The 23,870-nt window shown below is 40.0% G+C and overlaps 2 protein-coding genes across 2 annotated transcripts in view; one reads left to right on the top strand and one right to left on the bottom strand.

Moving 5' to 3' along the window:
- Window positions 1-23,870, top strand: part of mcph1 (microcephalin 1) — a 288,336-nt gene that overhangs the window by 97,382 nt on the left and 167,084 nt on the right. The window lies entirely within an intron of this gene.
- The window catches only part of LOC132400743 (angiopoietin-2-like), a 102,226-nt gene continuing 80,234 nt past the window's right edge, over window positions 1,879-23,870 (bottom strand). The window contains exons 8-9 of the mRNA XM_059982041.1: window positions 15,118-15,248; window positions 1,879-2,970 (exon numbers count right to left, since the gene is read on the bottom strand). Coding sequence (XP_059838024.1) covers window positions 2,810-2,970; window positions 15,118-15,248 — 292 coding nt within the window. The 3' untranslated portion in view covers window positions 1,879-2,809. The remainder of the gene's footprint in view (window positions 2,971-15,117; window positions 15,249-23,870) is intronic.

The following is a 23,870-nucleotide window of genomic DNA, read 5'->3' as shown; positions in this document are numbered from 1 at the left end:
CAAGTAATATAAATAAATACTGCCTTGCAAAATGAGCAAAATACTGAAATAGTATTCATGGGTTCATGGACCATTCAGAAATCTGGTGGAGGGAATGAAGCTGATCCTAAAATGCTGAATGTGGGTCTTGCATCTCCTTGTACCTCCTCACTGATGGTAGTAATGAGAAAGGTAGTAAAGGGTGCTTAATGATGGATGCCACCTTCTTGAGAAGATGTCGTCAATGGTGATGAAGCTAGTGCCAGTGATCGAGCTAGTCTTATTCTGGTTGCTTACAACTGGAGGATGTTTTCTGAAGGAAGTGTGTGCTGAGAGACCTGCTTCAGGTAGGAGTGGATGGCAGCCAGACACTCGGTGAAAGCAGATGGATACCAGCAGATCATATTGTTTTATTTTGTAGGAACATGTGACCATCTCTCCACTGTTTTATGAATAACTGTTCAAAAGCCACAGCGGATTGTTTTGCTGTGCTAAGACTTATGGAAAGAGCTAAAAGGAAAAAGGCCAGTTTTTGCTCTAAACAAAACTGGATATTTGTGTAACACAAAATGTTGGAGAACTCAGCAGATCATGCACCATCTATGGAAAGGAATAAAGAGTTGATGTTTTGGGCCAAAACCTTTCAGTCCCAAAGTATCGACTGTTTATTCCTTTCCATAGATGCTGCTTGACTTGCTGAGTTCCTTGAGCATTTTATGTGTTACTCCAGGTTTCCAATAGCTGTAAAATTTCTATGTGTACGACTGTGCTATGACTGAGGTTTGCACCACAGCTATTGCATAAAAGTTTATATGCATGCAACTAAGTACTGTGCAAGAAAGCTAATCCAGTGGAAATCCTCGTGACTTGTTGGCTTCACCGAGTTGTTTGTGCTCGCCAAGGCACCAAGAAATTTCTTCACCTCACAGCAACTCCTCCAACAATCATCTTCATTTAGCTGTCATCATGTGTGTGTGTGTGTGTGTGTGTAGGGTCTGTAATGTGATTTTGCCAACTATGCATCGTGACTTTTTGGTGAAGTACTGTCATTAGAATAGCTGCATTAAATACTTAACAAGAACTTTATAATACTCAGGTTCAATTCACCACTGTCTGTAAGAAGTTTATTTTATTTAAAGATACAGCACGGTAATAGGCCATTCTGGTCCAGCAATTCCGCGCCGCCCAATTACACCCATGCAACCAATTAACCTACTAACTTGTATGTCTTTGGAATGTGGGAGGACACTGGAGCACCCAGAGGAAACCCACAAGGTCACAGGGAGAATGTACATACTCCTTGCAGACAGCAGCAGGAATTGAATCCAGGTTGCCAAAACGACAAAAGCACTACACTAACCACGAAACTACCGTAGTGCCAACATAAGTTTCTATGTTCTCCCCATGGCTGTGATTTTTCTGTCCAGTCCACCTTTCTCTGTCTTCTTTCCAACATGGTATCAATTTGTTTTCTTTACTCCTGATGAAGGGTCTTAGACATAAAATGGTAATGGTTTGTCTTTCCACAGGTATTGCCACACTGGAAATACTGCCTTATCTGAGTTACTGTTGCCTTATCAACTTGAACTAGTTTTACCATTCTCCTATGACCTCTTCATTAACAAGGCATTTTCACCCACAGAACTGCTGCTTACTGGGTGTTTTTTGTTTTTCACACCATTTTCTGTAAACTCTAAAAACTGTAGAGTTGTATGTCAAGGTCCCAGGAGATCAGCAGTTTCTGAGATATTCAAAGCACCTGGCATTCCATAGTCAGGTGTATTTCAATCACAGTTATTCCCTGTTCTGATGTTTGGTCTGAACAACAATTAAAGCTGTTGACCATCTCTGCATCTTTTCCTGCATTGAGTTGCTGCCACATGATTGGATGATTAGATATTTGCACTAATGAGCAGTTATACACAGGTGACCATTGATTGTATCTCTTGTAGCTTAGTAATAAGACTATTTCTTTAACCTATGAAGCCTCCTCCAATTAATTATAAGGTACAAATACCGTTTTAGAAGCATTACACTGTCTTTTTAACTGATTAATCCAAAAACACAAGACTTTTTTTTTCTTTGAGATTAAATTGTAACAATAAATTTAAATCTTATGAGCAAAAACTGTGTTCACCAAAATGGGTAATCTGATATTCACACTATTTCTAATTATGACATAAGTTGTGTAGAATATTACAATGGCATTCTACATGGTATGTTTAAGTAAATTCTGATGTCCTTTAATATACCATATGATCTGCAAGGAAAACTTGTTCCAAGACCAGAAAAGGCTTATTAATGCTATTTTGAAATAAATGAAGTTTTAAAATCAAATTTTCTTTTTAATAATATTTATGGTTTTTATAGTTCCAGTTACTTTGACTTTCAGATTAGTTTGTAGAAGAACAAATTGCCTTGAAATCAGTTTCAAGGGGGACTGCTTTGTATTTAGTACTTATTAATAAACCAGCTGTGACATAGAACACATCTTCAAGAAACTTTGAGGAACAAAAAGAAACCTTCTCTTCCAAGGATTCAGCTACATTGGACTTTTTATTATTCCCAGTGTTGAATTGAATTCAAGAAGCTGCCTCTTAAAACAGAATTAGCTACAAAACTAGATGGAATGCAATTTACAAGCAGTTTGTTCACATCTGTTCATTAGTTCTGGACTTCACTTCCAAATAGTAAGTTAAAACATTAATGCATTGTGCACATATTAATCAACATTTTAAACATGCTTGTAATTGTGGCTTTACGGAACTTTAAAGAACAGTCTTTGTACTTAATTGGTCTGACAATAAACAATCTCCATAGAAATTCATAATTAGAAGTTAGCAGGTCTGATCATCATAGTCGTAGCCTTTAGGGAATACCCTGATCCTTTCCAGTAGTACCATTTGATTCCATTGAACCTGTTTGTATTCTGCCCTGCTGAGTAGTATAATCCGTTCAGGTTGGATGGACCGCAAGCATCAAACCACCATCCTGCAAGATAGAGGGACATGTGTCAGGTTAGATAGATGGTCGAAGATGCAGCTGGTATTTCATTGTGTGCAACTCAAATTAAATCTGGCCTTTTCATTTACGAATGAAATAGTGAATTTTTAAGATGCTATATTTTACAAATGGAATTTATAAATATACTTTCAAGAAGATTGAAAGAACACAGCGAAAATTTACAAGGATGTTGTCAGAACTTGCGGACCTGAGTTATAAGGAAAGATTGAACATGTTAGGACTTAATAAAGTGCAAAAGGATGAGGGGAGATTTGATAGAGGTATGCAAAATTATGTGGGTTATAGATAGAGTAAATACAAGCAAACTTTCTCCGCTGAGGATTGGGAGAGACTAGAACTAGAGGACATGAGGTAAGGGTGAAAGCTGAGATGTTTAAGGGGAGCATGAGGGGGAACTTCAGTGAGAGGGTGATGATAGTGTGGAACAAGCTGCCAGTAGAAGTGATGAACTGGGTTTGATTGCAACACTTAAGAGAAGTTTGGGTAGGTACATGGATAGGAGGGGAATGAAGGGCTGTTGTCCAGATGCAGGTTGATAGGATGGCAGAATGATGATATGGCACAGACTAGGTGGGCTGAAGAGACTATTTTCTGCAGTAGTGCTCAATAATTCTGATTTTATGATCATTGATCATCTGGAAACATTGCATACAACTATTTTTTGAAGATACAAATGTGCTGTATTTCCTTTCTGAACACAAGCAGTTTTTGTAGTAGACTACTTAAACTGACTATCTGTAGAATGACCAGCAGAGATAATCTCAATTGATCTTTGATAGAATACAATCTACAACCATGCAACCTTTTAGAAAGCAAGCTTCTTTTGTAGTATACTAATACTGACTATCTGTAGAATAATGATCAGCAGAGATAATCTCTCCAATTTATCTTTGATAAAATATAATCTGCAAACATGCAAAGCTGTCTCCAGTTGTATTAGGTCAGTCCTCAAATTATCTATTGTATGTTGAAGAGTTAAGACTCAGATTAAGTTTTATGTTCTGGCTACGTATCTTTTAAACATTCAAAAATGTCAGTCAGAAGTGTGTTAAGCGTTTTATAATTTTTATAGGGTTGTCAATTAGATTCTTTCTATTGATAGATAAGATCTGAAGATAGAAATAATTATCATAACTAGCTCATACAGCGACTAACTATCATCTTCACTCACCTCCACTGAATTCATAAAACACTACAGAACAGTATAGACTCTTAGACCTACAATGTTCTGCCAACCCTTTAACCTACTCTAAAAGCAATCTAACCTTTGCCTACCACATAGCCCTGTTTTTCTCTCATTTATGTGTTAAGAGTTTCTTAAATGTCCTGAATGTGAATGCCTCTACCATCACTCTTAGCAGGTTGATAAATGCACCCAGCACTCTGTGTTTTAAAAAATACCTACCTCCAACACATACTCCTCTACATTCCTCCTTAAAGTTATGCCCCCTTGCGTAATCCTTTTCTGCCCTGGGAAAAAGTCTCTGGCTGTCCATTCAATCTATGCCTCTTATTATCTTGTACACCTGTATTATTCATTGCTGTTGCTGCCTCCTCACAATTCCTCAATTTTTAATTTATATTTGTTCAAAAACACACATTTTATTCTAATTTTCCCTGTACATAATTCCAAACTTGCAGCACCCAAATCCAAGCAGTCTAATTCCAATCTCATAAATACTGTATCCCCTTTTTCTTGACTCCTCTATGAGCAGTCCAGTCTTGTATTCATTAAATTAGGTCTATGGGTCTTTGATTGTCCTTCAGAATTTAAACAAGTTTCATCCACCTTCTTCATTCAAACCTAAACTGTTCATCACTATTATAATATTTACACTCAGTGGCCAATTGATTACTTTCTGTACCTAATAAAGTGACCACTACCTGTATTTTTGAGGTCTTCTGTTGCTGTAGACCATCCACTACCAGGTTTGACGTGTTGTGCATTGAGAGATGCTGTTGTAACATGTGGTTTTTTGAGTTAGTCATCGTCCTGTCATCTTGAACACACTTTGTCATTCTCTCTCATTAACATGGTGCTTTCACCCATAGATTTGCCACTCACTGGATGATTTTTGGTTTCTTGCACCAGTCTTTGTAAACTCGAGTATTGTGAGTGAAAATCCCAGGAGATTAGCAGTTTCTGAGACATGCAAACTACTTTGTCTAGCAACAACAATCATTCCATAGTCAAAATCACTTGAACCATATTTTTTCCCCAGTCCAGTGTTTGGCTTGACCACCAACTAAACCTCTTGACCATGTCTGCATGCTTTTATACATTGAGTTGCTGCCACATGATTGGTTGATTAGATATTTGCATTAACAAGAGGTGTCCCTAATAAAGTTGCCACTGTGCACAGCCCAGCATCAAGTTTAGTATGACCATTATCTCTATCCCAAGTAAATGTCTAATACAAGGGGCATAATTTGATGGAGGAAATGAGTTGGAGCATGCCTTATGTGCCTGATTGAACTTTTTGAGGATTTGGCTAAACACGTTGATGAAATTAGAGCAGTAGATGCAGTGTGTATGGATTTCAGCAAGGCATTTGATAAGGCACCCCATGCAAGGATTATTGATAAAGTAAGGTGGCATGGGATCCAAGGGGACATTGCTTTGTGGATCCAGAAGTGGCTTGCCCATTCAAGGCAAAGAGTGGTTGTAGCAACACGTGCAACGTGCTGGTGGAACTCAGCGGGTTGGGCAGCATCCGTGGAAACGAGCAATCAATGTTTTGGGCCGAGACCCTTCGTCCTGAAACATTGACTGCTTGTTTCCACAGATGCTGCCCAACCTGCTGAGTTCCTCCAGCGTGTTGCACATGTTGCTTTGACAACAGCATCTGCAGTGTACTTTGTGTTAAAGAGTGGTTGTAGACGGGTCATATTCTGCATGGAGGTCAGTGACCAGTGGTGTTCCTCAGGAATCTGTTCTGGGACCCATACTCTTAGTGATTTTTATAAATGACCTGGATGAGGAAGTGGAGGGATGGGTTAATAAATTTGCTGATGACACAAAGGTTGGGGCTGTTGTGGATAGTGTGGAGGGCTGTCGGAGGTTACAGCGGGACATTGATAGGATGCAAAACTGGGCTGAGAAGTGGCAGATGGAGTTCAACCCAGATAAGTGTGAGGTGGTTTATTTTGGTAGGTCAAATATGAGGCAGAATATAGCAGTCATGGTAAGACTCTTGGCAGTGTGGAGGATCAGAAGGATCTTGGGGTCCGAGTCCATAGGACACTCAAAGCTGCTCTGCAGGTTCACCCTGTGGTTAAGAAGGCATATGGTGCATTGGCCTTCATCAACCATGGGATTGAGTTTAAGAGCTGAGAGGCAATGTTGCAGCTATATTGGACCCTGGTCAGACCCCACTTGCAGTACTGTGCTCATTTCTGGTTGCCTCACTACAGGAAGGATGTGGAAACTATAGAAAAGGTGCAGAGGAGATTTACAAATATGTTGCCTGGATTGGGGAGCATGTCTTATGAGAATAGTTTGAGTGAACTTGGCCTTTTCTCCTTGGAGTGGCGGAGGATGAGCAGTGACCTGATAGAGGTATATAAGATAATGAGAGGCATTGATTGTGTGGCTACTCAGAGGCTTTTTCCCAGGGCTGAAATGACTAGCATGAGAGGGCACAGTTTTAAGGTGCTTGGAAGTAGGTACAGAGAAGATGTTGGGGGTAAATTTTTTACGCAGAGAGTGGTGGGTGCATGGAATGGGCATCCTGGGACGGTGGTGGAGGAGGATATCATAGGGTCTTTTAAGAGACTCCTGGATAGGTACATAGATCTTAGAAAAATAGAGGGCTATGGGTAATCCTAGGTAATTTCTAAGGTAAGTACATGTTTGGCACAGCATTATCGGCTGAAGGGCCTGTATTGTGTTGTAGATTTTCTATGTTTCTATTCAGATTGATTTGTAAGGTTGCAGGAGGTTACAATATAAAAGGTGCAAAGTCATGAAGGAAATTAAACAAAAGATTAAGATGGTAGTTTGGAAAATTATTTGGGGGCAAGACTAGGAGTCATGAAGAAATTGAGCAAATGAGCTGCTGTTTTGATCTGGATCAACATTTTGTCAACCGAGTTAGGAGGCTTTGGACAAAGAGCAATGTAAGGATGGTTCAGGAAGGTTTATTTGGAATGGTCAGTGTGTCAGGGTACAAATAAATTTAAGTGAGACATCAAGAGTATAAAATAGGTCCCATTCAACCTGAGAATGTTGCTCAGTGAGGTAATGGAATTGATGGTGATCATGGGCCCCAAAGGCATTGTCTAAATCTTAAATCAATAAAGTAAGTTTATTTTATTAGTCTAATCCAATTTTAGCAGAGCATGTCTGAACTTAATGAGATGTTCAAAAGAATGTGATTGATTGCTCCTTATTGACTAAGCCTTGATAATCAGTTCTAATATCTCCCAATGTGAGTCATTGCCAGATTCTATAATATAACACTCACATAAAGCACAATGGAGACTTTTGCTGCATTGAATACTTTACCTAAATGTTCTATTAACATGTAACTATGAAAGAAGTTAATCAATAGGGCACAGAATTTAAGAATATTGAAGGCTTTGGTACGAGTTTGTATGATGACCATCTGTCCCCAGTAACAGCAGAAAGATTGGTAACCAGAGAGTAGGTGAAAGGAGAAGATTTATTTGTTTGCACAGTTAGATTTTTATAACTGCCAGATATGTAGGTTGGGGCAGATTCAGTAGTAATTCTCAGGCCATAGAGTGGAAGATTTCTTTGGCTCTAGCTTACTGATGATATGAGCAGCTAATGAAAGGAACCTCCTACCGTTGGCCACAAACTTACTCACCCCTGATGAGTAATTAACTCCAAATTTTCTGCATAACCATTCAAAGAGCTGAACTGCATGTGCATGTAACGAGAGCTGTATAACTCATCTCCTTCTACCTTAGGCCACAAACTTATCAATCACCCCTGCTGTGGACACTTTCTGGAGGTCCAAGATCCGTATGCTCCACCAGCACTGGACTAGGTAGGAGGGGACTATGTTGAAAAATAAATGTGCTTGATTTTCTAAAATTGACTCCTTCTACCTTGGGCCATGAATTATCAATCACCACACGTACAATGACCTGGATGAAAGAGAACTTTCATAGACATAAAGCTGAAGATGCTTCAAATCTGAAATAAAAACAGGAAATGCTGGAAATACTCAGCCGGCCAGGCTGTATCTGAGGGAAGAGAAACAAGGATCAGCTTTCAGATGGAGACGCCTTCATCAGAACTGTTACTTGATTGAAACAGTTCCTGAGGGGTTTTGACTGGGTGGTTCTGACAAGGATCTTTATTCTTGTGGCAGAGTCTTGAACTAGGAGTCACTGTTTTAGAAATAATGGGTACCCTTGTTAACACAAATGAGCAACCTTTTCCCTGAGGGTTATATGTTTGAAACTTGCTGAAACCATAATGAGAATCTTTGAATATCTAAAAGGCAGAATCTTGAGAAGGAAGTGAATGGATAGCATGGAGTTGTGACTGTTGTCAAATCTGCCACCATTTCAGTAAATGGTTGAACAGGCTTGAAGGATCAAACAGTCAAAATCTTCCTTATTCGTGGTTGCATGTTTGGTTACTTTGGATACAGCATGGTGTGACAATGAACACAGCATAGAAAATTTAAATTCACAGGTCCTGAAAGTGGAGACTTGTCCAAAATTCAGTTACTCTATTATCAAAGTACATATGTATATATCACCATAAACAACCCAGAGATTCGTTTTCTAGCAGGCATTCACAGTAAATGCAAGAAACACAATAGAATGAATGAAAGACCACAGTCACTCAACAGGATGGATAAACAAACAATGTGCAAAAGACAACAAAATGTCCAATTACAAAAAGAAAGAAAAAAATTAAATTTTAAATAAATAAACAATAAAAATCAAGAACATAAAATGAAGAGTCCTTGAAAGTGAGTCCATCAATTGTAGGAACAGTGATTGGTGAGTGAAGTTATCTCCTCTGGCTCAAGAGCCTGATGGTTGAGGGGTAATAATTGTTCCTGAACCTGGTGGTGTGAGTCCTGAGGCTCCTGTACCTTCTTCCTGATCGCAACGAAAGTAGAGCATAGCCTAGTGATCGGGCACCTTGATGATGGGTGCTGCTTTCCTACTACAGTGCTCCGTGCAGATGTGCTCAATGTTGGGGAGGACTTAACTTGTGATAGACAGAGCTGTATCCACAACTTTTTGCAGGCATTTCCATTCAAGGGTATTGGTGTTTCCTGACCAGGCAGTGATGCAACCAGTCAATAGACATTTCATGTCTACAGAAGTTTATCAAAGTTTTAGATGACATGCCAAATCTGTGCAAACTTCTGAGAAAGTAGAGGTGCTGCCCTGCTTTTTTCGTAATAGCATTTACAGGACAGATCCTCTGAAATTAACACCGAAGAATTTAAAGTTGCTGACACTCTCCACCTCTGATATCCTTGATGAGAAATGACTTATGAACCTCTAGTTTCTGGTACCTTGTGTAATTCCAAAACAAAACTAGTTGAAAAAAAATGCAGGAAGGCAAACATATACTTTTCATTTTTACTTTAAGTGAGACGTACACTAATGATGCATTCCATTTACATACTTTGTATATATAACAAGTAATGAATTATATAACAAATAATGCTTAATCAAACAGCATATTTACAATATTACTCAAATTTTACTGAAATACTAAGTGTATTACACTGCTCCCTGCTTAAAGTTTTAAATGTCCCATTCAGGCCTAAAGATTTAATCGCTGTGGAGGGTTTCTTGCTCTTGTGGGATAACGTCTTTCCTGATGTTGGAGAGTGTCACTCTGCTTGGCAGGAGAGACTTGTGGCTGTCAAGTTATCTCAGGTTCTGGGGTCTCCTCCATGGTGGTTGTAGGAGTTGACTCTGGGACTACAGAAACTGGATCTGATAGCTCTGGCCACCTTTCTTCTGGACATGTTGGTATCCTGAACAATGCATGGCAAGCTGTTCAATCTACTGATCCACCAGGCCAGGCCACCAGAGCCACCATTTCATGTTGACCACATTTAGATGATAGGCATGCAGATTCTCCAACACTTTAGCTTCCAGTTTGAATTGTATAATAACACTTAAGCCCCACATAAGGCAACTCCCATCCAGGGCAAGTCATCCCGGCACTGGTGAAAATAGGGGAACTGGAGTTTTTGCAGCACATTCCAGACATTTTGGGTGACCATGTAGACCTGCGACAGTGCAGAGTATTTTCCAGTTTCTCCTTAGATCATCTCTGCTGTTGTAGAGGGGACTTCCAATTTACATTGGGGAGAATACGTTAGGAGGAATGTTCTGTTTTGTAAATTTTTCAGGTATTTCCATTTCCAAGGGTAAATGGGTAATTCATCAACATTTCCATGCTTTGTGGTCCTCTTGAATTCAGTCTTGTAGTTGTGTCCTCCAAGAATCAGAGCCCATCTCTGCATTTGTGCTGCTGCTTGTTCGTGGAACACCCTCCTTTGGATTGAAACTGAGCTCCAGTGGTTGATGATCAGTAATTGCATTAGACTCTCTGTGATATAGGTTCTAGTTGAAATGTTTTACACCACAAAATAGACTTTAGTCCTCTTTGTCAATCTGAATGTAAATGTAAGGGAACGTGATACAAATGCAATGGGGAATTTACTTCCATCACTCATACTGACTGTACATGTACCATAAAGCAAGGCTCACAGGCAAGTTTCACTGGATGATGTGTATCATAATGTGTAAGCACAGTGTCTGATGTCACCATGTTTTAATCTTTTGCAAAACCTCCCTTCTGCTTAGTCCATTGCCATTTTTTCTTGATCTGTGGTAATGAGTTTAAGGGGTGGAGCACAATAGCCAGGTTTGTCTGGAGCCTGTTTTAGTAATTGACAAATCTGAAAATGGGCTGCAACTGTAACATATCCTTTGGCCTTGGGATATCCACCATTGCTTGAGTATTCTCAGCACAATTATGTAATTCTTTTGTGTCAATGGTGTGGCCATAGTAAGTGATGCTTGGCTTAAAGAGCTCGTACTTACTTCCTCATGATCTAAACCCATAATATTCTAAACCTTTTAATACTGTCTTGAGATGCTGGAGATGTTCCTTGTCACCCTCATCAGTAACAATGATGTTATCCAGGTAACACTGAGTGCCTGGGTAGCCTTGCATCACCTGATCCATAACTTTCTGTCAGATTGCTGGTGCAGATCCTGCTCCAAAAATAAGTCCATTATAGCAATAGAGCCCTTTGTGAGTGTTTGTAGTGAGAAACACTCAGGACTCTCCTTCCATCTCCATTTGTAGGTAGGCCTCAACTAACTTCACAACACAGAAAGATTTACAAGGATATCCTCTATCCTGGGTAGAGGGTATTGTTCTGCTTTTTGTACTGGGTTTGTGGTGACCTTAAAATCACCGCAGATCCTGACTGACCTATTCTTGTTGACGACTGGGACCACTGGTGTTGCCCATAGGCTCCACTTATTCTTGGAAAGAACTCCTACTTAATCTTGGAAAGAACTCCTTCAGCCTCCGTGTCATTTTGCTGACTGGCTACTTTCTCACAGATGGTGTAAGGAACTGGACGGGCTTTGTAAAACAACAAACAAGAGAAAATATTGCAGATGCTGGAAATCCGAGCAACACACACAAATTGCTGGAGCAACTCAGCAGGTTGGGCAGCATCTATGGAAAAGAGTACAAAATGGACATTTTGACCTAAATCCTTCGGCTTTGTAGCACTGCCACTTGGGTTGGCATTTTCATTTAACAATATATTACCCTTGATACGTTTGGGTTTTCCAGTCCCATCCTTGAATGCTGCTATGGGATCATCCAGTACCTTTTTTCAAAATTCTCTTTCTATTGACTCTATTGCAGGGAATGTGGCATGCGAATGGTGGGTGGATCTCCAATCAAGTTGTAGTTATCACAGCCACTCATGTCTCCACAATGTTGGTCCTTATACAAGTTTTTACCACATGCAAGCTCAATGCAACTTGTTGTGTTTCATTGTTTTTAATGTCACTCCCACAGGAGTTATCTTTTCTCCAGTGTAAGTTCTCAGTTGGATATCTGCAGTTTAGTATCTTTGAAATACAGTTCAAACTCATTTTGTTGAAAGGACTAAGACAGCGAGCCAGTGTCCTATTCCACTTAAATTAACTTGCCATTCATTTCTGGTACAAGCCATATTGTCTCTCGTTAGTTTATCGCATTGTAAATCCAAAGGCTATCCAGTCTTGTATCACTCTCATCAATATCAGATTTTTCACCAACAGGCTGCAGGTAAGTGCTCTTTTTAAATCTGCAACTTGGCTTTTTAGTCGTTATATCTTCCCTGTACAATCCAATTATTTTTCAATGCCTGACTTGCTGTTTGTATGCGTCCTACTTTGTTGCATTTTTTGTCAGTTTCACCTGGAGTATGTGAGCCCCTGCCACAATGGTAACGCAATATGTTTGGCCAGGCAGGTTTCTGTTTAGATGTCTGATTTCTATTCACAATCACTTTGATTCATGACTCTAATCAAGCATGTCTCTGGCTGCTGTTTCCATTGATACAGTGATTTCAACTACTCTTTTAAATGTGAATTGTGCTTCAGTTAGAAGTTGCTTTTTAGTGCTTTCTTGTAAGATTCCACAGGCTAAACAGTCTCTCAGTGCATCATTAGCTCATCAATGAACTGCCGATGCTGAGACCATCTCTTCAATTCAACCACATAAGCTGAAAAGGGCCTTCATTCATTCAGATTCCACCTATGCAGCTTGCAGCATTCTGCAAACAACAGTAGTTCTGGTTTTATGTTCCTGCATTACATTCATAACATCAATAAAGCATATTTAAGCAGGATTAGTTGGAGCAGCCAAAATTCGAAGCAAACTGTGTTCTGTTCCACCAAATGCACTCGGCAGAACTGGCACACGTTTCTCATCAGCTATTCAATTTGCTTTAAAATACTTCTCAATCTTACATTATACATAATCCATTTATCTGTTAGCAATTGAACACATCTAACTTTCTGATGTAGCTAGCCATTTCTGCTCTATTTATTCATTATTATAATCACCCAGTACTCACTGTTTGCAAACCTGGGAATTTTGTCCTTCCTCTTCCTTTTTTTTTAAACTTGACTGTCTTTCAACGAGAAATTTAGAACATACTACGCTTTTAAAAACTCAAGTCTCTTTCTCCCTTTCCAAAGAAAAAACATGCTGCACTTTTATTTTTAAACTTTATGTCTCACTGTACTTCAAAAGGTAGGTAGTCAATTTAAAACCTGCTCATCACTAATCAAAAGAACAATCAAGAGAGCCTTGGATAAACGTGTCTACTTCATCCCTACTTTAGTGAGGTACATGCTTACGATATGGTGGTGTAATGACTTGTGTAACCAACAATAAATGCTTTATCAAACAATATATTTACACTATTAAGTATAACTATAGTATGAAATATACAACAAATGCCACTTGTGGAACTATATATTTAGCTGCACTCTAAATCAATCTAACAGAAAAAAGATCAGTTTCACTAAAAAGCCCTGTCATGACTGGAACACTTCAAGATAGATTAGTACAATTAAAGAGAAGTTTAATACAATGAAGTGGATAAACCTCTATTGGGACAACCCAGCAATCAAGTTAAGAGTAACAAACAAAACGCTGAGTGAACTCAGCAGGTCAGGAAACATCTATGGAAAGAAATAAAGAGTTGATGTTTTGGGCCAAGACCCCTCATCAGGACTTCTTCAAATCCTGGTGAAGGGTCTCAGGCCAAAATGTTCAGTACTCATGACCACATCAATACTCATGATCTGCAGTTGCGCAGTAGAGGGTATTCTAAAATGCTCTATCACTGCATGTTACGGAAACCGCACTGGGCCAGACAAGGTTTTATAATTGATAGTCAAACCTGCCCAATGCATCACTGCACTAGCCTACCCACCATTAAGTACATTATACAGAAAGATACTGGAAAAATGGTCAGCAATATCATAAAGAATCCCACCCACCCTGATCATGGACTGTTAGTCTCCTCCCTGATGGGATTGGGATAATGTGGCATCCCTGCCAGGACAACCAGATTCAAAAACATTTGCTTTCCCCAAGCAGTAAAGCTGACCAATACCTCCACCCACTAATACACCCACCACACCCCACTCTTAGACTACTTTATCCTTTCAGAGTCACATTATGTACAGACACTTCTGTACCTTGCGTCACTTTATATATGTAGAATCAATCTATATATATATATATATATATAAGCTACCTTATGTACTTTTATTTATTGGTTTTTATTACTGTGTTATTTATCCTAGTATTTTTTAAATGCTGCAACAGATCTGGAGTTACAATTATGTATTTCTCCTTTACACTTGTGTTTTAGAAATGACAAAAGATCTTGATTAAAGTAAGCTCTCCTTTGTACTCTAGCATTATATATCATCTTACTGTTTTAGTATCTAGTGCATTTTAGTCCCATGTGCAAGATGTCAAGTTTTAAAAGTTAAATCTGCACGAGTATTTGTTTATTCATTGCGAAGTACTGAAATGTATTTTAGTGAGAAAGAATGTACAAATATTTCTGCCCTGTCTTCAGGCATAAATCCTTGTGTGCCAAGCTGCAAATCTAAAAGTGTATGCTAATTAGCATTGGCACTTCCAATTATAGAACTTTAGCGAGACTCGTCTTTCAGCTTTGCAGGGTAAATATTTAAGAAGTAATTGGCCAATCATGAGCTTGGGTAAGAAGAGCTAATTTTCCTGCAGAAAAGATTGCTTTTGTGGAGTTTCCCCAAACACTAGAAAGTTTCAGAATTTGATCTAATAAAAATATAATTTAAGTCACCATAATCTGCCTAATTATAACCAGATGAAATTCTGATAAATTTAAATTTTGAATGATTCTGAGCTCAAAGCATAGGTAAAATTCCCTGAATTTCACAAAATGATAAAGGAATTTGTATATCATAAATCTGCCAATCTTGACGTATGTTTTTACCCACTCATTTTGACACCATTGTACACGTGTAGTGTGCCCTCCTCAGAAGAAATATGAGCAGGAGACCAAATTTCCGTCTTACCTCCAGATGCCATTTGTGAACATTTGCAAAGACATTTGTCATTGTCTGAATCCTTCGTGCTGAAAGAATTTCCCATTTGGCTGAGACTGCTTATCTTGCCTGCTGTTCCACTATAGTCTTTCAGATGGATTCTGTCAAGGAAATAAATCAGTACAAAATGTGATTTTTTTTCCCATATAGCTGAAGATTTGCTATTGACAATTGGCATTTTAAAGATTAAAGAGTGTAAAGCTTAGCTTTTTTGTCACAAATACATCAAAAAATATAGTTAACTGTGCTATTTGTGTCAAATCAGACCAATGAGGATTGTGCTGGGGGCCAGTGCCAGTGTATCATACTGACCCTAAACCGTGCATCTTCGGAATGCAGGAGAAATCCCATTCAGTTACGGAGAGAATGTAAAAACGGCTTGCAGGCAGAGATAGAAATTGAACTCTGAGTGTTGGCATTGTAAAGCGACTGGGCTAACCACTATGCTACTCTGCCACCCTGCTTATAATTTTTGCATCATAAGTAGTGGGAATTGTAAAAAGCAGAGGCAACATTAATATTCTACCAGTCTTAGGAGGATAATTATTGAGACAAATTAACAAATTTCCCGACATATGCTGGTGATGTACCTAATTCTGATTCTGACAACTTGGTTTTTGAGTTTCTTTCAATGCTAATGATATAGCAACTATATAAAAATATTGTGTTAATGTTGATTTGCGTCTGGACTGGTGAAACAGTAAAGGTGTTTTAATGGTTGGATGGGAGACGGATAATTCCTTCACTTTCCACCGTATACAGGTCGACTTTCTATAATCCGGCACCATTGGGACCTGAGGAGTGCCGGATTAGTGAAAATATCGAATTACAGAAGGATCACATTAAGCAATAGCCAACTGCCTCATCATACCTTTAAAATATCATGTAAATCAGTACAAGTTAGATAATAATGAAACAGAAATATTAAATGAGTAGCAAGTGAAGTTTTAATAAAGTAATATACTGTACAGGCGCAGATAAAATAAAGGGTACAGGTACATATACAGGAATTAACTTATACAGAACAGCTGAGCACTTCCACTTCTAAAGTGAGACGCTTAATATACCTTAAGGCAAAGTTGAATGTCTGCAAGTGTGGTGTTGTCAGGATCATTAACATCTTCATCTTGAAAATGAGTGAAGCATCAGGAACTGGAGCTGAAACTGGCACAAGAGTTTCTTCAGAAACTGTTGATGGTGGAAGCACATCTGGGTGAGCAGGAGCAGAAGTCAGAGAAAGGAGGTCTTCTATACGCCACATTTCACATGACTGCCAGACAGCCGGGGATTCAGCTCTGGGTTCTTCCCTCTTCACTCGCAGTTACTGAGGGAATCCTCATTAGTTTCTTTAACTCCACTTTGTAATATGCTTAATTTTAGTGGGTTGGCATGCGTGATTTGAGGTTACAGGCAGAAGAGAACGGAGCGCTGGCTGGGTGACGCTGCAGGACATTGCGTGACTGCCTGCAGGTGGACTGACCCGGTGTGTACCAGCTCCCCCGCCACTGGCGGGGGAGATGGGCGGGTACCGGGCGGCCACGCCTCATGCAAATGATATTAATAAATGCAGGAAAACAAGCAGGAATCGCCTGTCTGCGCTTACAAGAGCGCGCCAACATGTATACAGATCTAGCGCAACCAAAACAATGTGTTAGCAGTTTGATACGGTGGTCCAGGAAATTTGAAATTACAGTTGCACAGAATATTTGATATCAGTGCCGGATTATCAAAGGAACCGGATTACAGGTAGTTGGACTAGTGTAGGTCAACCTATATTACCATAATGGCAATAAACTCTATTTTGATTCTGAAAACTGTGTATGCCAAGGTAGTGAAGTTTTTAGCATGACACTATTACATCTTGAAGCATCAGAGTTCAATTCCAACATCACCTGTAAGGAGTTTGTACTTGCTTCCTGTGGAATGCATGGATTTTCTCTGGATGTACCAGTTTCCTCCCACAGTCCAAAGATGTACTGGTTGGTAGGTTAATCGATCGATATAAATTGTCTGGCAATTAGGCTTAGGTTAATCTGGGGTTGCTGGCGGCACAGATTGAAGGGTTGGAAGGGCCTGTTCTGTGCTGTATCTCAATAAGTATGTAAATAAATAAATGCTGTGAGCCAGGTGGTGAAATTGACAGTTCCTAGCTGTTGTACTCACTTCACCTGCACGGGAGACTGTGGAAGCTGAAATCTGGAGCAGCAAATAATCTGATTCAGCTAGTCGAGCAGCATCTGTGGGGTGAGGGGTTGGGGAGGAGGAATTGCCAACGTTTCGAGTTGAAACCCTCCATCAGGACTGGGGCAAGTTTTTGGCTCAAAGTATCGACAGTTGCTCTCATCACAAAGGTGGTAAATTGGTTTAATATTGTCACATGCACCGACGTACAGTGGAAAATTTGTTAAGTTCAACTTTAATTGTATCTATCATTCAACCATACTCATGAATGCAGCCAAATGAAACAGCGTTTCACTGGGCCAAGGTGCAAAACACAGTACCAACAGTCACATATAGCACATATAATTATGCTGGCAGTAAACATGCAGTCACAACAAAAATAATAATATAATCCAAGTCCCTGAGTGACATGGCTTTTAGATTACTGTTCCATGGGGCATTTTCCTGGAGCCATGTTTCTGCAAAACAAGTGCGTGGCATTCTGATCACCATGCGCTACTGCAACTGGATTAATGCAGTCCAGCTTGTCTTCCACCAAGTGAACTCTGGAGGACAGCACTAACAGGCCCCAACCCAGCATTGACGTCCGTGGCACCACATTGCCTCAGGCGTCTCCTTCCCTGTGTGGCAAGACGGCCTTGTCTGCACAACAACCAAGGCCACACAGCTCCCCTCCTGTCAGTCTTCCAGTGTACTGCTGAACCAGACTTGCAGTATTCTTCTTTACCAATGTTTAACAGGGTCTTGCGATTGTACAAAAAAACCTCAAAGACAATAATTTCCACAGTTTGTTGGACCATGTGCTACTTCTAATGCCTTCCTGTAGCAGACGGCAAGATGGTGTGCAATAAAATCCAGTTCCACCACTATCGAGCAACTTGATGATGGGGTAGATCTGCTGTACTTGATGTACTTAATATCCAGCAGTGTCTTATGATTGTAAAACAGACATAAGGGATGATTTGTTTGGTGTAATTGCTTAGACTCCGAGAAGCCGCTGCAACCGAGTCCGCCACCATAGTGCATGCAGATCAAATCATGACGGTGTATTGAGGTAAACAAGCTAAAATAATAGCAGACTGTAGAATAAAGTATAATGGCTACAGAGAAAGTGCAGTGCAGATAAACAATAAAGTGCAAGGTTAAAACAAGGAAGATTGTGATTGTACCAGGGAATCTTTCAATAAACTTATAACAGTGGAGTAGAAGTTGTTCTTGAACCTGGTGGTACATGCTTTCAGGCTTTTGTATCTTTGGTCTGATAGGAAGTAAAAGAAAAAATGTCTAGTCTTTCCACAAATTACCAGTTTAAGTTTTGTAACTGAGCACAATTTCTAGATGTGCAGGTGGTCATCAGCTATTGAAGAGGAGGATTCAGTATCGAGGAAGAGTACAACACAGCAAACACGAGGAAATCTGCATTTGCTGGAAATTCAAACAATATGCACAAAATGCTGGTGGAACACAGCAGGCCAGGCAGCATCTATAAGGAGAAGCACTGTCGACGTTTTGGGCCGAGACCAACACAATGTAGGGTGACATCAGTAAAGTTATTGAATGGGCAAAATTTAGCAGAAGGTTGGAGAAGGAGCACATTTAGGTGGAAAGAAAATGGAGGTTGCTCTTTACTTGAAAGTAGTGACTGAAGGCGAAATGGACAAGCAATAGGACCTTGGAGCACAAAGTCCAAAATGACGGAAAGTAGTGCCAGAAGTTAGTAAGGCCATTTAAAAGAAAACAAAAGTACAAAATAGTTATTTTCATGGAATTGAGGAAGAAAAATATGTAAAACCTGAATCAAGCCACGTTTGGAGTCTGATGTGCAACGTTGGTTGCTGCATGATAAAAAGGATATTGAGGTAATGAGGTGGTTGCACATGTTTTCAGAGATGATGGTAGAAATACAAGATTATGTGTGTTTAGAGCCAGTGGCTATTGGTTATGCTGCTTGGAACTAAAATCAGGAGGAACTTCTTCACTCAAAAGGTGTTGAATCTCTGGACATACTGTTCTTATTCTGTACTGTTCTATGTTCTGAGGTGTAGAATAGGGCATAATTTTATGGTGATGGGGGGGGGAATGTAAGAGGTAAGTTCTTCACACAGAGTGGTGAGTGTGTGGAACACTGTCAGAGTTGGTGGTAAAGGCAGATATCAGAATCAGAGTTATTATCACCAGCACGTGATGTGAAAGTTGTTACCTTAGCAGCAGCAGTTCAATGCAATACATAATCTAGCAGAGAGAGAGAAAAAAATAAATAAAATAAAACATAATAACAAATAAATCAATTATATATTGTATGGATAACTTAAAAATGTGCAAAAACAGAAATACTGTATATTTAAAAAGTGAGGTAGTGTCCAAAGCTTCAAAGTCCATTTAGAAATCAGATGGCAGGGGGAAGAAGCAGTTCCTAAATTTCTGAGTGTGTGCCTTCAGGCTTCTGTATCTCCTACTTGATGGTAACAGTGAGAAAAGTGCATGCCCTGGGTGCTGGAGGGTTTTAATAAAAAAATGCTGCCTTTCTGACACACCGTTTCCTAAAGATGTTCTGGATACTTTGTAGGCTAGTGTCCAAGATGGAGCCAACTAGATTTACAACCTTCTGCAGCTTCTTTCGGTCCTGTGCAGTAACCCCTCCATACCAGACAGTGATGCAGCCTGTCAGAATGCTCTCCATGGTGCAACTATAGAAGTTTTTGAGCATATTTATTGACATGCCAAATCGCTTCAAGCTCCTAATAAAGTACAGCCACTGTTTTGCCTTCTTTATGACTACATCAATATGCTGGGACCAGGTCAGATCCTCCGAGATCTTAACATCCAAAACTTGAAGCTGTTCACTCTTGTGTTCCTTAGTCTTAACTTCCTGAAGTCCACAATCAGCTCTTTCATCTTACAGACATTGAGTGTCAGGTTGTTGCTGCAGCACCACTCCACTAGTTGGCATATCTCACTCCTGTATGCCCTCTTGTCACCACCTGAGATTCTACCAACAATGGTTGTATTGTCAGTAAATCTGTAGATGGTATTTGAGCTAAGCCTAGCCACACAGTCATGTGTATACGGAGAATAGAGCAGTGAGCTAAGCACACACCCCTGAGATGCGCCAGTGTTGATTGTCAGCGAAGCTGATATGTTATCACCAACCCACACAGACTGTGGTCTTCAGGTTAGGAAGCTGAGGATCCAATTACAAAGGGAGGTACAGAGGCCCAGGTTCTGCAACTTCTCAATTAGGATTGTGGGAATGATGGTATTAAATGCTGAGATTGCATCTGCTGTTGTCCTATTGTGGCGATAGGCAAATTGCAATGGGTCCATGTCCTTGCTGAGGCAGGAGTTCAGTTCAGTCATAAGCTCTCAAAGCATTTCATCACTGTCGATGTGACTGCTACTGGGCGATAGTTGTTAAGGCAGCCCACATTGTTCTTCTTTGGCACTGGTGTAATTGTTGCCTTTTTAAAGCAAGTGGGAACTTCTGCCCATAGCAGTGTGTATTATATATTAGGCACATTTAAGAAACTCTTAGATAGGCACATGGATGATAGAAAAATGGAGGGCAATTCACAAGGAAGGGTTAGTTTCATCTTAGAGTAGCTTGTGGACTGAAGGGCCTGTACTGTGCTCTACTGTTCTATTTAATTTGGAGATGCAATGCAAAACAGGCCTTACCAAGACCAATAAATCGGGCTGCCCAACACCCCACCGATTTAACACTAGCCTAATCACATGACAATTTACAGTGACTAATTAACCTACTGACCGGTAGGCCTTTGGAGTGTGGGAGGAAACCAGAGCACCCAAAGAAAACTCGCACAGTCATGCAGAAAATGCACAAGCTCCTTAAAGACACCACCAGAATTAACCTCTAAAGTCTGACCCCTGAGTTGTGTTAGCATTGTGCAGCCCTATGTTCTATGTTTGACCCATTCTCACTAAGTTGAATTGAGTTTTGGCTGCCTTTTATTTATAATCTTTCAACTTCATTGTAGTTGTAATAATGTTCATAATAATTGAGGTATTCATTAACAGTTCAGCACTTGTCTTGCCCTTGGTTATTGCTCATTCCAGAATTAAAGCACGAGGTCTACACATTTCCACTTTACGGATGTAACGATAAGTAATATTCCAGGATTACGAGCCATTCCGTTCATTCTATACGTCTGTTTTTAATTTGATATGTTGCTTTTGGATCTGTGTGTAAGTTGGATAATTGAACTGAATAAAATGTTGTGGGAAATCTTTTATTTAGTACAGTTGACATTGCCAAGAGAAAAGTTGATGGTATATTTGACCACTTGATACACATGTTTCATTATATGTTTATAGAAAATGCATTAATAGTATTGGCAGTATTTTATTACCAGCAAGTCCAAAGGTCACTGAAAAATATCTGGCAACTAGTTCTTCTGAGAATGAAATAACAGGACTTCTATTCATTTGTTTTCCTAGTTTCTTTGTCAAGCTCATAGCAAAAGTTGCGTAGATTTTGTCATCGGCTGCATTTGATGGCTGCCATTTAATGAACAGATAACAATTAAATTTTTAAAAAACAAGAAATATTGTAATCAAGTTATGTTAACCTGTGATTTTTTCTGAATGTGATACGACCCTATGAAGTCCAAGCAATTGTTGAGTGTTTTAAAAAGCTCTGACTGAACGATCAACAATCAAGTGCTTTGGGTTTTCATTCCTGTTCACTGTCAACTTCCTTCTTTGTCTTTCCGAAGTCCTTCAGAAGTGTCTGTATACTGGCTGGTAGATGGGACAAGGCAGAATAATATTTTGGCAAGACTAGATGGGCCAAATGGCCTGTTCTGTGCTATCCCACTCTATGACTGAGCGCAATTCAACAGATATTGGTTGGCTTTTTAAAAAATATTTTCTCCCACCTCTGACTTTTGATGAATAGAATCAAGTAATCCTGGCTATCAAAGCTGTACATATCGATGCCAACTCTATGTACAGATGTCACCAGTAAGTTTACACAGAGAGTGGTGAGCATATGGAACACCCTGCCACTGGTGGTGGTAGAGGCAGATACATCAGGGACATTTAATAAACACTTCGATAGGCACAACAATGATAGAAAAATGAAGGGCTATGGAGGAGGGACAGGTTAGATTCATCTGAGAGTAGGTTAAAAGGGCAGCACAACATTGTAGGATGAAATGCCTGTATTGAGCTGTAATCTTCTATGCAGTTATTGAGATTCTGGGTCCCATCAGTCAAGTAAATGTCATGTTCTAGTGTGCTTGAGCCACCCCATTCACCATGCGAAATAGAAACACAGAAAACCTACAGCACAATGCAGGCCCTTTGGCCCACAAAGCCCTACCAAACATGTCCTTATCTTAGATATTACCCAGGGTTACCCACAGCCCTCTATTTTTATAAGCTCCATGTACTTGTCCAGGAGTCTCTTAAAAGACCCTATCATATCAGCCTCCACCACCATCGCCGGCAGCCCATTCCACACACTCACCACTCTCTGAGTAAAAAAAAATAACCCCTGACATCTCCTTTGTATCTACTTCCAAGCACCTGAAAACTGTGCTTTCTTGGGCTAGTCATTTCAGCCCTGGGAAAAAGCCTCTGATTATCCACATGATCAATATCTCTCATCATCTTATACACCTCTATCAGGTCACTACTCATCCTCTGTCGCTCCAAGGAGAAAAGGCCGAGATCACTCAAACTATTCTCATAAGACATGCTCCCCAATCCAGGCAACATATTTGTAAACCTCCTCTGCACCTTTTCTATAGTTTCCACATCCTTCCTGTCGTGAGGCAACCAGAAATGAGCACAGTACTGCAAGTGGGGTCTGACCAGGGTCCAATATAGCTGCAACGTTACCTCTCAGCTCTTAAACTCAATCCCATGATTGATGAAGGCCAATGTACCATATGCCTTCTGAACCACAGGGTGAACCTGTAGAGCAGCTTTGAGTGTCCTATGGATTTGGACCCCAAGATCCCTCTGATCTTCCACACTGCCAAGAGTCTTACCATGACTGCTATATTCTGCCTCATATTTGACTTATCAAAATGAACCACCTCACACTTACCTGGGTTGAACTGCATCTGCCACTTCTCAGCCCAGTTTTGCATCCTATCAATGTCCCGCTGTAACCTCTGACCACCCTCCACACTATCCACAACACCCCCAACCTTTGTGTCATCAGCAAATTTACTAACCCATCCCTCCACTTCCTCATCCAGGTCATTTATAAAAATCACTAAGAGCATGAGTCCCAGAACAGATTCCTGAGGAACACCACTGGTCACTGACCTCCATGCAGAATAAGACCAGTCTACAACCGTTCTTTCCCTTCTTGGGCAAGCCAGTTCTGGATCCACAAAGCAATGTCCCCTTGGATCCCATGCCTCCTTACTTTCTCAATAAGCATTGCATGGGGTACCTTATCAAATGCCTTGCTGAAATCCATATACACTACATCTGCTCTACCTTCATCAATGTGTTTAGTCACATCCTCAAAAAATTCAATCAGGCTCGTAAGGCACGACCTGCCTTTC

Source organism: Hypanus sabinus, chromosome 10, assembly GCF_030144855.1.
Source record: "Hypanus sabinus isolate sHypSab1 chromosome 10, sHypSab1.hap1, whole genome shotgun sequence".
NCBI classification, from domain to species: Eukaryota; Metazoa; Chordata; class Chondrichthyes; order Myliobatiformes; family Dasyatidae; genus Hypanus; species Hypanus sabinus.
This window is presented reverse-complemented; position numbering and strand designations above follow the sequence as displayed.